At 42.2% G+C, this 14,031-nt stretch overlaps 1 protein-coding gene across 1 annotated transcript; it reads right to left on the bottom strand.

Annotated features, from left to right (window-relative positions):
• Window positions 1–576: 576 nt before the first annotated feature.
• On the bottom strand, window positions 577–13,457 carry sall2 (spalt-like transcription factor 2). Its single transcript, XM_012868449.3, has 3 exons — window positions 13,011–13,457; window positions 3,361–7,160; window positions 577–2,376 (listed from the first exon to the last, which is right to left on the bottom strand). Exons 2-3 carry the CDS (start codon window positions 6,841–6,843, stop codon window positions 2,083–2,085), a joined length of 3,777 nt encoding a protein of 1,258 aa, XP_012723903.2. The 5' UTR covers window positions 6,844–7,160; window positions 13,011–13,457; the 3' UTR covers window positions 577–2,082.
• Window positions 13,458–14,031: the final 574 nt, after the last annotated feature.

The following is a 14,031-nucleotide window of genomic DNA, read 5'->3' as shown; positions in this document are numbered from 1 at the left end:
TTGAGTAAGTTAGTTTTCATGTTATATTCATTACTGCTATTCAAATTACATTCACCCCAATCAGTTATATTTTTTTTGTGCATCCTATCCCCTCTTTGGCACTGTCAGCTTTGTTTATTTATTTATTTATGGACTTCTACAAATGTAATCATTCATTTTGGTCATCTTTATTAAACAAGGCATCTTTTCAAGTCTAAATTTCTATAGTTCAACTTTATCAGTTCATATTTGTGGACCGGCCCGTGTCGATGTAACTGTCTGAATTTATCCCAGTATTTCGCATATTGGATAGAGATTGGCTTCTAGAGGTGTTTCATTGAAACTATTTCAGCAAAACGAAGGCCAAAGGTTAGGAGGTAGGGTGTTCTAATTTTTCTCCTTTTTTCCATCTCCAGTTTAATGAGTAAAACAATGCTAACAATGCTTTTTGCCGTTCGATATCTTGATTCAGACTTATGTGCTTTGTGCACGCAAAAAGCCGGCAAAAGTCAACGCTCTAGCAATGGGAACAGTGATTGTTTTCATAGTGATCATGACAGAACCAACCCGTTACATAAATGTCGACAAGCAAACACATAATATTTCTGATACTTTATGTCTGTGTGCAAGGAAAGAAAATACGTCAAGTACCCCATTACAACAAAAACTGTAGTGTCAGAAACCACTAATCAAGTTAGTGCACATTTTTTCCCCCAAGAGAATATTTTTAATTTGGGGACACATAAAGTACATCTTACAACAAACGGGCATATACTTTAATATATATCGCTATAAACATGTAGGTTTAATAAGTTTAGTAGCTTAAACGTGTTACAGATTTCACTCATGGTTCATACAGCAACAGTGACAATCACATTCCCCAAGCTGAAGGGCTAACATCACAGGACAGACCACGCCCTCTCTGGGCTCACAAAAACAGCACATGTGCTTTTGTTTTAATAGGACAATACAGTAGAAAATCAACTAAAAGACATGAATAAGTCCCCTCCAACAAAAAGATAGCAGAAAATAGCAACAAAAGACCTTTTATCCCCTCAGTCCACATTATATCACCTTTATTTTCTCTTACAAAGCAATTCTTCAGTTTTCTTATTTGAAAACCGGGTCAGTTCCCCTACACTAATTCATATACCCCTTTTGTACCAGTATGAACTTTTTTTTCAACCTAATTCCAACAAAATAATTTGAACCGAATAACTTGAACTTGTTTATTTCCGTTGGTAGTTATGTACTTTCAATGAACAACACAGATAAATCTCTGCATGTAGTTTTCCAAAGATTTCATATTACACAGCGGTTTCTTTTACTGCGTCTGTGTTCCTGTTTGGACCTTTTGGTTCCTAGAACGCGATAGGTCGTGACTCCTGAAATCCTGAAACAGTCCAATAAAATTTACTGAACACATTTCCTAATAGCGGAGTATGAATAAATTGCAGAAAATCACTTTAAAACATCAGTTTTCAACACAGATAAGACAAGCCCACATCAGTTTGTGGGCACAAACTGATGTTTTATGGGTAAAAAATGACCCGTCGCCCACAACTCCTTCTGGCAACCACAAAAAAAAAAAAAAAAAGGTTAGTACAATGGTGAAGAAGCGAAATGACCAGCACCTAAACAATTCAATTTGGTTATACTGACCCCTTTTTGGTGCCGTACGGGTGAGATTTTAATACATGGCACAACAGTCACTAATTGTTTCAAAAATAACATAAAAACTTACACGCTTGCTCTTTTCTGTGTTTTTTTTCAGTGACTCATTAAGAATCTGAAAGTACAGGGTCTGCTTGTATGTTCATATGAGCATTATTAATCACATAATTCAAGTCTTTGAGACAATTTTCTTGTTGTCGTCGACAAATCCAGCAATAACTGGACTACTACCTCTTTTATAACACAAGACACCCAAGATGGTTGGTGCACAGGGTTCACATATAAACATATTACTCTGATTATCAAACTAACAGGCTGCCTGAAACGTGTTATTGGAGCAATACTTTGTGAATGTCCATAGAGTTGTGCTAAAAGACAGACAAAAAAGGAAATACCAAAGCCTTTTCTAGCCAAACGGTCTGAATTAAGTTATGAATCTTTTCCTGGTTCTTCCCCAGCTTCCTCAGCATTCTTCTGTGACTGAACAGAGTGCTGTGCTGATTTATTTTCACTTTGACCCACAGTCTGCGGGTCATCAGCTGACTGAGTACTGGTGTTGAGGAAGGCTTGATACTGGTTCCAGAAGCCTCCGGAGCTCCTAGTGGCGGGCATGTTTAAGGACACAGAAGATGCGGAGGAAGGGATCTGGTCAGAGGAGGAACGACTCCCCCTGGCTGGTGGACGAGATGGTTTGGTTACACCCCCATGGTGCTTCATATGTCCCTGAGAATGAATACAGATCAGGGTTGCATGATTTTAGGAAGAGTTGCAATATGCGATAATATTGGTAAATGTTGCAATAACAATATAGCTTGTGACAAATACAGAAGATAAAAAGTGTTAATGAATTTCTGCTTTGGCATCATAGCAAACATAAAATCAAAAAAGTAGGGTATCCAACTACTATAAAAATAATAATCTCAAACACAAGGTTTTAATGAAAGGGTTGCCCGTGTCCAACTTGTGATGTTTTAGCAGTTAAACCATTTAGTTGTAGTTTATTAACTTTACCACCTCTTTACCTTCTCTAACTTTTTATATTGTGTTGAACAACAAATGTCACCAAACATATTAGAGGCACAGAATGCAAGCTGCTTAAATAATTAGTTAACATGTATTGCACTCCAGAGCGTTCGTTTTGATAAGCACTTTGCAATCCCGGATGTTGCAATAGCAATAAATATGTGATATATTATACAGTCCTAATATAAGTACACATAGTTCTCACTCCATTTAACAATTCAGTACAAAGACTGACTGAAAGACTGTAACAAAGAAAGTGAGAAATGAAGGACACAAATAAGGACTGAAGGATGTAAAGAGGGGTACAAGGAATGACAGAAGGAGAAAAGGAAGAAAACTATGAGAAGGAAGGAAAGAAGGAAGGGCAAAATATAATAAAGGGCTTAATATGACATAAATAATATCGAATATCAGCCAATATAGAGTAGAATCTACCGATAATTTCAACTAACATAAGACCAGGGTATGAGGGCTTTTGCTTCGGGTTTACTATGCTTTAGCAGAATCATCTTCACAGTAAAAATGTAGCTTACAATTACATTTTACTTGAATCCATTTGTATTGCAGGGAAATATGATTCTTTAAAAATAGTTTTGACCTAAAAAAAAAAAGCAGTTCCATAGCAATTGCATAAGGATATATGCAATTGCAGATACACATTTTTACCAGAAAATATGTTCTTACCTTTAATCCACTGCGGCTAGCATACTCCTTTCCACATTCAGCACAGCAGTAGGTTTTCTTCTCAGGACGGGACATCGGAGATGGGAGGGTTGGAGCAAGGCTGATGGGCAATGAAGCATCAGGAGCTTCATTTGAACCCAGTCCGCTCATTTTAGTGGCATCCACCTGGTCCTCCTTCCCATATGAACCAAAATGAAAGCTTTGGCCTGTCTCTCTGACAGATGTGGTTTGTTTGTGCATTCCCCCCCTTGCTTCAGCAAACACGGGGTCTGTGTTCTCCACAGAAGGTGTCACTTTGGGGTCATTGTCAGGTACAGTTGCTTGCTCTTGTTTTGGTGGCGCATTTGAAGGCGGCTGGTCTCTGTCTTCCTCCATGGGTTCTGGTGATTGTGGCCTGGTGGTGTCTGTGTGTGATCCCAAAGCTGCCTTTGTATCAGCATTGCAAACATCTTCAGTTGGGATAAGGTTAGAAGTTGCACTGGAACTAGTGTAATCAAAAGGAGCATCAGTGGCAGGTGTGCTTTGAAAGTCCTCCAGGTTTGGTGTGGAATCATGGAAAACATCCAGGTTAGGTGATTCTTTAGTCTTTGTGGGGTCCATCAGCATTGGAGGAGACTCTGTAGTTTTGTTATCACTAGAGAGATGTGGTGAAGGATTTGATGTAGGAAAGAACATATCAATAGATTCCTGTTGCTGGTCTTTGTTTTCTTCATCAGGAGGCAGAGTGGGATCTGTCTTTTGGGAGACCTTTAGTGGTGCACTGACACAGAGGACAGGAGGATCTTCAGAGCTGTGTGGCGAGCTTTGTGTGTTAGAGTTCATGGTAGGGTCAGGGCTGAGGTCAGCCAGGGGGATTTGATTTGGGCTGGAGGGTGGGGACTTGTGGAGATCTTTCTCAGCTGATTTCCTGCTGCAAGAGACAGGGACTGGGCCAAAAACTTGAGTTTGCAACTGTAGGTTTGCTTCTGGGCTCTTTGCGGGGCTGGTGTGAGGAGGTGATTTACTTGAGGGGGGCGTTTGATCAGTGGACTGGGAAAGAGCTTGTGCCAAGGATCTGGGATTAGATTCAGGTGGGATCTTCTGTTCAGAATCCTCTGTGCCATCTGGGGGCAACTGTCCACCAAGGTGCATGCGTATGTGGTGTTGAAGAACAAGAGCATTGGTAAACTTACGCTGACACAATGGGCACGAGTTTTGGACATTAGGTGGCCGGGCATGATGAGTGGCAAGATGCGATCGCAGGCTGCCTTTGGTGGAGAAGGAGCGTCCACATATCTTACATGGAAATGGACGTTCTCCAAGGTGTGTGGCCTGGTGCAGCCGCAGCGCTCTAGGACAACTCAACACCCGTAGGCACACCCCACACTGATTGGTTGTCAGATTATGTGTTGAACCAGTGGCATTTAGTGACGGTATCAAACCACCTGCTGTGGTATTTGCTTCATTGCCACTCATCCTGAGAGCAAGAACCATCTCACGGGTAAACTGAGAAACTGATGTGGTGATGTTTGACGACGGAGATGCAACCACATTGGTGGTGGAGTTGCCAGCATTTGTGAAACGGGTGTTTGATGAACTCCCTGCAGAGGAAGTGGTAGTGCTAGATAAAATCTCCAACATGGATGTCGGAGTAGAGGAAGAAAACCATGGAGTGCAGGAAAGTGAAGGGGCCTTCTCTAGCTTCTCAACCAGTCTCTGCAGCTTAGAGGTTTCAGATGTGGGAGTAGCCGATGCTATTGACGTAGGCAGAAAGGATTGAATAGTAGTGGGTGAACTGGGATTTTTAGGAAGGGAAGACATGGGGAGTGAAATCTGCGAATGGCTGGAAGAGGCATGCGGTTGGGATCCTCCAATAGAAGGTAGCTGGGTGCGTAGCAAGCTCAATGATGGATGGCTGTACAGAGGTGAGTGAGCAGCCTGGATAGATGAAGAAGTAGAAACAGGTGAGAAAAGGAGCTTTGGTAGGTGAGCTAGCTGGGAATAAGCAGCAGGAGACAGTAGAGGTGTATAAGGTGGGGTGTTTTCATCAAAGCGCTGCTGTTTGACACCTTTGAATAACCCAGCAATGGTAGATGATGAAGTAAGAGCAGGGTTTGAGAGAAGGGAGGTCGCCAAAGGAGAGGTGGAGGAGGAGGAAGAGGATGGGATAGAGGAAGCACTAGCAACAGCAGCAGTCCGATTAAGCTGCAGGAGAGAGTGTGAAATCAAAGCTAGATCTACACTAGGGGGTAGGGGCAAAGTGGATGGAGCAGATTCACCAGAGGTCGCCATTGAAAGTCCACTACTATTTCCAGTGATTGCCAAGTTTTCTCCACCTGTTTCTTCATCCACCCTACTTTTTCTCTTTTTTTGTGTTATATTCAATCCACTGGTGCTTCCAGAACTGTCACTGATCTGTCCAATATCTGATCCCCCACTGGCCCCTAAAGCTAACCCAAATAAAGATGGTGGCAGAAGTGAAAGGGAAAGCTCTGGATTTTGTTCGCGGTGCCGAAGGAAGTGCACCTTCAGGTTGCCTCGTGTTGTGAAACGACTGAGACACACGGGACACTGGTAGGGCCGTTCTCCGGTGTGTGAGCGGAGATGTATCTGCAGAGCAGAATCACTGCTGAATACTTTTCCACAAAAACAACAAACATGTTGAAGACGGCCAGCAGTGTTGGAACTTGATGTAGACGAGTCGCTGCCAGCGGACGCAGATTGCAACTGTGAATTTGGGTTAGTCTGAGGTGTGGTGAGGGATGAGTTAAAAAAGGACAAATCACTCTGCCCACCCACTGATGTAGTATTGGGAGATTGCTCATGAAGATAGCGATTGGGTAGAGCCAAGGATAGAGCTAAAGCATAGGTGGAAGGGGGCACAGAGGCACCAGCAGAGGAAGTTGTAAATGAAGAAGAACATTGAGAGGTCTCCCACGAATGACCAGTCCTTCTTGTTCCTTCAATTTGTGATTTATGAGGTTGCAAGATTTGAGACAAGGATGTGCTTGGCTGTGTGGTTTTGCTGGATGTTTGAGAGGGGTGCAGGGAGGACAAACATGACAAGAGAGGAGCCAAAGAAGTAGTGGCTTGGGGTGCAGCAGGCTGTGTTAAGGAACCTGACGCATTTTTGTTGCCTTCCAGGCAGAGCTGAGGCAAGGGAGGGAGGCTATGCTGGGATGGCGTATCTATGCTGTAGGAGTCGCCACCAAGGCGTAACACCTGTCTACAGATCTCCTCTGTGATCTGCATCTGGTGGATCTGTCGTTGCTGCAGCACCCGGAGCTCTTCGAGGATCAGAGCGATGCTTAGCTGGGTCCTTATTGGTGTGGCTGACGCAGATGTTAATCCTGGGCTTGGGGTGGGAGTAACAGGGCTTGGAGGACCCTCGGGTACCCGACTGGGGCTTCCAGGGTGTGGTGGAGGGCCTAATGAGGCAGAGGATGATGAGGAGGAAGAAGAGGTGGTGGTTGTGGCTGATAAGCCCAACTTGGGAGAGGCCATGTGTGCACTCTAGCAACAGGGGCCAAATAGCACTAGTGAGTCAGGATTCAGACAGAGAGTCAAAGGGCAGGTATTTGCTAAAAAAAAAAAAAGGAATGTTTAAAGAAAGTCAGAAGACAGAGTGGTCAGTGAATCTTTGAGGGGCTGTGTTGGCAAAGAGGTTGTTAATGGAGCCCCAGTGGGTAGCGGGGAGTCTGAGAGTCCTTAAAAATGCACAGAGAGCAAGGGGCAGACGTGACTTTTGAGGAGAAGATGGGAAGCACACCAGAGAATCCGTGGTGATTGGAAAGGAAATTTACTTCACTGGAAGTTGTGATCTGGAGAGGGTCAAAGAAACAATCTAAATTTAGGAAAGGGAAGCATATTTTGGGAAAAATACACATTTATAAGAAATAAAAAATAAATGTTATCAAGGTGGTAGCTGTGCTTTCAGATTTTATTCCCATCATCTTAAAATCCAACTTTATTTTGTATACTTTGGTTTCTGCTCATTGACCAATCAGTACTGCTTCTTCAAGAAGCCAGTCGGGACACTTTTTGTTTATAATGTGAAGATAATGAGATAATAATGTAATGTGATAAAGTCAGCAGTCAGCTTTTTTCCCACATTCACAAACACAAACGTCATGCAGGCCATCCACAAACCTGCACAGGAATACACAGCGGGGCCCTTTCACAATTGGAGCCTACCGTGTTTCCAGGGCAATACACAGCCAAAAACAACAGCCTTTAATACAACTACTCCTCCTGCCCCATTAAAACAACAAGCTGTATCTGCCGAAGTACATTCTTTCATTCGTCTCTGTCTCCTAAGCCTTCATCCTTTTAAGAGCTTGTGTAGCCCGGTGTTGTGCTAAGGGTGAAATCCCGCCAGTATACCGTGAACTGAACGCAAGGCTGCCTGGCAGACGTGACCTTAAGCACTCTCAAGTCGCTTTCCTGATATTGTTTAGAGACAGGCAGAGAAAGCAAGGTTGCATGCAGTGAAAATAGCTGCTTCATCAAAAACATACAGTTTAAGAGACCATGTGGTCTCTATTTCTTGAAATAAAGTGGACAATCAGACACATATGTCCTTCCTCAAAGTATGTTTAACACTTGAGTGGCTGACAACAAAGCAGAACGGGCAGTGACTTAAAAGGAAACGAAGAGGGTAAATCACTGCTGAAACAATAAAGTAGTTAGGTCTTTGACAATCCTAAATGTTCTGTGGCTGCAGTTAGGATATAAATGTGACCATTATACAATACCTTGCAAAGTCTCAATGTCTCTAGATCTTTTGTATGTCTAGAGACAAGATTGTTTTGCCCATATATCTATGCAAAATAACTAAAGCTTAGTAAGACTGGTTGGATAACATCTGTGAACATCAATTTTAATCTAGTCCCACATATTCCCCTTTAGGATTTAGGTCATAACTTTGACCGGGTCATGAATATGTTTTGATCTAAGCCATTTCTTTGTAGAATATGTTTTAGTGTTCTGCTGGAAGCTGAACCCCCTTCACAACTCAGATCTTTGCAGCCTCTGACAGTTTTATAAAAGGAAAGTTGCAGTATTTAGCTCCTCCCATTTTCATTACTGATTTCTTACTGATTTCCTTGTAAGTGTAGAATAAAATAATTCCCACAGCATGATTCTGTCACCACTATGTTTCACAGTGGGCATGGTGTGTTCAGGGTGATTTACAATTGGTTGCACTGGATTTTATTTATGGGTATCCAAGTGAATTGGGGACTGAATACAAAACCATGCCTCACGTTTTAGACTCTATTACTTTCCACTTCACAATTATGCCTGACTTTTTGCTGATATTTGACATGAAATCAAATGGACAATAATTCGATATCAATATATCACAAAATAACTTTATTCAATAAAGGGGATATGGCATTTGCAATATTTCCATATACATTACAGTCTATATTTACAGCATTTGTCACTGACTGAAATTCCGTGTTTTATATAGTTTTACGTGTTTTGTTTTTTAAAGCAAATATTGCTAAAATGTTATATTGGAGGAGTTTTGTAAACATGGCAAAATCATTGTCATAATGTTGTTCAGGCATCTGTTGTGGGCATTCTTGGCATTCTTTCTGAGGCTTTTATTTTGTTCATATCGATATCGTAATTAATAATATATCGACCGAAACTATATATATCATGATATGCGTTTTGGTCATATCGTCCAGCCCTTGTTTCTCTGGACACTGATGAAAGCAAAAGACTAAATTAGCATTGTAATGGAAATATACCCCATGTATGAAGAAGGCAACAAAACTGCAGAGTCTTTAATTAAACTGAGGCACTTGATGATTTGAAGCGACTAGATGTAATCTTTGACCTTATTGGTGGGACTGTAGCTCAGACAAAAAAAAGCCCAAACTAAAGAGGTAGTTCCCCTTTGTCAAAACTCCCGGCTGGGCCTCCTTCTCTTCTCTGCACTCACTTGTTTGTCCACTACTTTGCATTCAAAAAGAGAGTGAACCCCAGGTCTTTTGAGACAAGGTTTTCTCTGCCTCTCTTTAGTGAACCTTTATACACTGGAGCTCAAATTCATCCCATTACAACCCTAGTAATGCAGAGTTTCCCCCAGCGTATTATAAGCCTGGCGGTCCACCAGGCTTTACTTGCCCTCCCACCAATCATCTGTTTATTTTAAATATGTTGATGTTTGAGAGCGACATGAAACGGTGAGTAAAGGTCCCATCCGGGAGAAAACCTCCCGGTCGACATTGCTAACACGCTAGGTGTTATTAGCTCGACGCACACTACGTTGCAGCCCTCCTTCGAGCCGCACGATGCGCCCTGCTCACTAGCTAGTGAGCAGGGCGCATCATGCGTACACTTCCTAGAGCCCACAGTGACACCTACCACTAGGATTAGCCCATCTTCAGGGGGAAACCCTGTAATGGATTCCAATTTTTGTTTAAAAACCTCCTTGTAACGCTCATCTATTTGTGTGGAAGATAAAAATGGTTAGCAGAAGCTACCAGTACTAATCAAATCTATACTCTTAAAACTGCTGGCTGAAATTAAAAAAAAAAAAATTGTTATTTATTTATGAATTTTTTGCTAACCTAGTCTTGGGTCAAATAGTCTTAGTCTTGGACCAATCCAAGCCTTGATTAATACACAACAAAGTTGGGTTTTGGGTATGACCCAATGCACTGGCTTAGCGCTACAGCCAATAAATGGGATAGAAAGGCTTATGTCTTATGTTGAGACCATCAAAGTTGTGGCATGAAAGGAATAATTCATGACCTGCAAAACAAATGATGATTTGTAATCTACGCACACAACAAAATGGGAAGCACTGTTTGTTCTGACACTTTTCTACCAGAACCTGCATCCACTTTAACAATTGGAGCTAGATTACCTGTTGGATAACAGGGTTAACCGTAAGCTTTCTTGACCTCTGCAGACAGTAAACACCCCATAAGAGCTGCAGTCTCGGAGATGCTGGTGTTCTAGCCATCACTGTTTGGCCCCTTTCAAACTATCTCGGATCTTTACACTTTACCTGCTTCTAAAACATCAACATTAAGGAAAAAATGCTCAATTCCTGCCAAATACACCCCACCCGCTAACACAGACCTGATCATTTTAAGGCATCTGATCTACATCTGGTATAATTGTCCCAGACTGTCTTCTTGTGGTCAATAAAAAAAAAAAATAACATTCATTAAGTGGTAAACTACGTTTCCTTCAAATTAAAAACTAGAAGAGACATAGCAGAGACATAGCAAAAAGTTGCAAGACACAAGCCTGGACTGGAATCCACTGCTCTAACCTAAAACACACTGGGCAGTGGTGGCTTGTCTATAGACAAGGACGATACCCCCACAATAGTTGTAGTAAATAGGACACAGTAAAACACAGTAAAGATAAATTACATAATAAAAAGTATTCGGTTCTCTCACAAAATGCATCTGAGTTCCATTTTGGGTATTTGTTTGAGGTACATTTTTTGGTATAAGTCTTTTTTTACAGCGTGGGGCGCAGGCCAAATGAGTGTGTGCTATATGTATCTTTGTAACCTTTTGACCTCTGTGTGACTTCATGCTGATCTCTAATTGATTTCTCAAAGGTCCTCGTCAGGGGCATAGCTCTCTGCATATGTGGCCAATCAATGGTTTTTGTACCACTCTTCAGATTAATTCATCATTGCTGTCAATCAAAGTCACATCCCTGGCTACTAAGATGTGCATAAATGTATGTCCGTCAAACTTGATGCAAATGTAACAAGTCAGACCACAACAATGACAAGAAAGGAGAGATAGGTGACAGCGACGGAAAATTCTTTCATTTAGTTTCAAAATGTTACACTTATGGGGCTGGGGGAAAAAAAGCAAATAAAGGAATTTAAACCAGATAAACCAGACTTAAAAATCTAGCAGCAGGCAAATGACAGTCAACACCTGTTTACTTTCACTACACTGGGTTCCCCTCCATTTAAGAATAGATTTTAAACTTTAATTTGTTTTTAAAGCTCTTAACAGCCTTTTCCTACCCTCCACCCCCCATTTATCCGCATTATTGAGCTTTTCTATTGGCACCAGGATCTGTAGGTCAACATTTACTCACAGTTCCATGGATGAAATACAAACGTTGGAAAGGGGGGGGGGGGGTGTTCCTCTATAACTAAACTTGGCCTTTTTAAGTCAAAGCACAGGATTTTTTTTTTTTTCATTCAGGCAGTCTTTTAATACTTAAAACTGTGGCGGCACTTCTGTTTGTATCTACCTTGTTTTAACTTTTTTTCCCCAACTACCTTATTTGTAACCTGTGTTCTTTATGTCCCGTTTTCCCCCTGTGTTTTTGTTGTTATATATTGATTTTGTTAAGCACTTTGGTCACCATTATCGTGGATGTGGAAAGGGCAATAATTTATTGATTTATTGGTTGTCAACAGGTTTATTTTTAAGTAGAGTTTATTCTTGTACCTACTTCTTGTGCACCTCCATATTTAAAATCACAACCCAGCAATAAAATAAAGCAGATTTTTGGTACCAATGTCCGTTTTGAGCCACGAAACCTCTGTCCTGACAACATAACCCCACCATTTGCACTAAGCCCCAGCTTGAGTGTATTATCTTTACGTGCATCTTTTCCACTTGTAGTAAGGTCAGGCTCATTTGAATTAAAGGCCAATCAAAATTCACGCGGTAATCTTTAGCCAATAGGATTCCAAGCAGGCCTCTCAGTGATCGGAGCAGCTGAACTGAGGAATGTGTGCAACAATGGCGTTAAGGGAGCACAGCTGAGTGCACATCACCCTCTCACACGGATTCTCCCAGCACATAAATGCCGCTGACTGCTGAGGCACAATGCTCCCCTTTCTTATCCCCAAGCAGCCTGCTTACCACGTGGAGGGGAAAGGTAGTGGAGGAAAAACAGACAAATATACATTTTCATCCAGGCCCCTGTGGAAGCCCCACCTCCCGCATCCCCTCCACTCCTTTCTGTCTCTCGGCTTGTCTCTCTCTTTCACTGAAGGCTTGGGCAGAATAATAAAACGCACAGTTGATCTGATGTCTGGATCAGTCGCTTAAATGCGATCTGTAAAAAAAAATGCCTTTTAAAATATGCAAATCATCTTTACTTCGATCAGAAAACTACAATGACAATAAAGAGTTAGAAACACCAATATAGTCTAGTTTAACATTTGGGCCTTAGATTTGCAACTATTCTACGAAATGGGTGATGTGTGCTACGAATTATAAGCTTTGCAAAAAGACAACAGTATTGTACACCTCACGATCATAGTGATTCATTAATGTAATTTAGCCATAAATTAGTTGTAAACGCATTTACAAGAGGCTATCTAATCGCATTTTAAAGCACAAAAGGATTGGGTAGTTTTTTTGTTGTGCCATCTTGTCTTTTTCCCCCTTTAACACGATGGCTGGGCGTTTTTTTCCACCCCCTTTTCCTTCCCACCGATATTTGGAAATCCACGTCAAAAAAAATACTGTGAGAGATGCGCGCTCCCGCTACTGTACGGGCGACCTGTTGCGCACCGGGCGCGCTCCCACATCATAACAAGTTATGATTCATAAAATGTTATGAGTCCTCCGGAAAAACGCTGTCCCGGATGTGCATTTCCACCGCTAACCGCTCGTCGCAGACACAATCCTGTTAAATGTGACAGAAATATCACTTACCACGTTGGAAACGATGATTTTTTTTTTTATATAACCCCCTCTTTTGGCACCGATGTTGTGGAATGAGAGGAGTGGTGAAGGGAGGGAGGGCGGAAAGAAAGCTCCGGGGCTCAGGTTGGATCGGCTCCGTCTTTCAGCCGGGACACTGGCGCAGCGTTTCCCTGTTCACTCCCGGGGATGCGCAGTCGGACAGCTGCATTTTTTTTTCTCTCTCCTTCAATTATTCATGCCCGTCGCAAATTGCATTTAACTCTCATAACAAAGGGTTATTCTGCCGGGATGTGTTTGCAGGACGAGTGGGCGGTGCGGATGGCCGGACTCGGAGTAGGGGAGTGCATCAGGGGGGCAGGATTGGTTTCGTTGGCCGTGCGCGCTGCTCTTCCTCCTCTTTGTGTTTTGTCGGGGCCCTGTTCTTGTCCGGCCTGACTGTCTGCGGTACCTTGTCTGTCCGCCTGTCTGCCCGGTTATCTGGCAAGATGTCTGGTGTAATTTATGACCCACTCCACCACGCAGAGAAACACTAACCACTGCTCCACCGGCTCACAGTCAAAAACAAAAGTAGCTAACACATTTGAAGTAAATTGGCTTTATAGACCTCCATTAATCGCTTTACTGTGCTGTAGCCTATGCTTTTTAATAAACATAAAACCCAAATTGGGTTAAAAGATGTATCGCCACGGTTTTTGTTGCGGCCTTAAAACAGGGATTTGATTTGACAGAACAATACAGAGCAGGGCATCATTGTGAGGAGGAAGGCGAATGAAACAAGGGTTCTCACACATTTCACAAATGAAACCCCTAAACCCCTTTTATCCGATGGCTCTAGATGAAACCCAGTGCAACCACTTGCCCTTCAGAATTGCCTTCCCTATTAAATTGAGCCCACCTGTGTGTAAAATAATCTCAGTTTAAATCCAACAGTTCGGTGAAGACCTCAGAAAACCACTTGAGAAGAACAAGGAAGACAGCAGACATGTCAGGAAATTTGAAGCAGGGTTAGGTTTTTAAAGAATGTCAGAGC

This window comes from Fundulus heteroclitus, chromosome 6 (genome assembly GCF_011125445.2).
Source record: "Fundulus heteroclitus isolate FHET01 chromosome 6, MU-UCD_Fhet_4.1, whole genome shotgun sequence".
NCBI classification, from domain to species: Eukaryota; Metazoa; Chordata; class Actinopteri; order Cyprinodontiformes; family Fundulidae; genus Fundulus; species Fundulus heteroclitus.
This window is presented reverse-complemented; position numbering and strand designations above follow the sequence as displayed.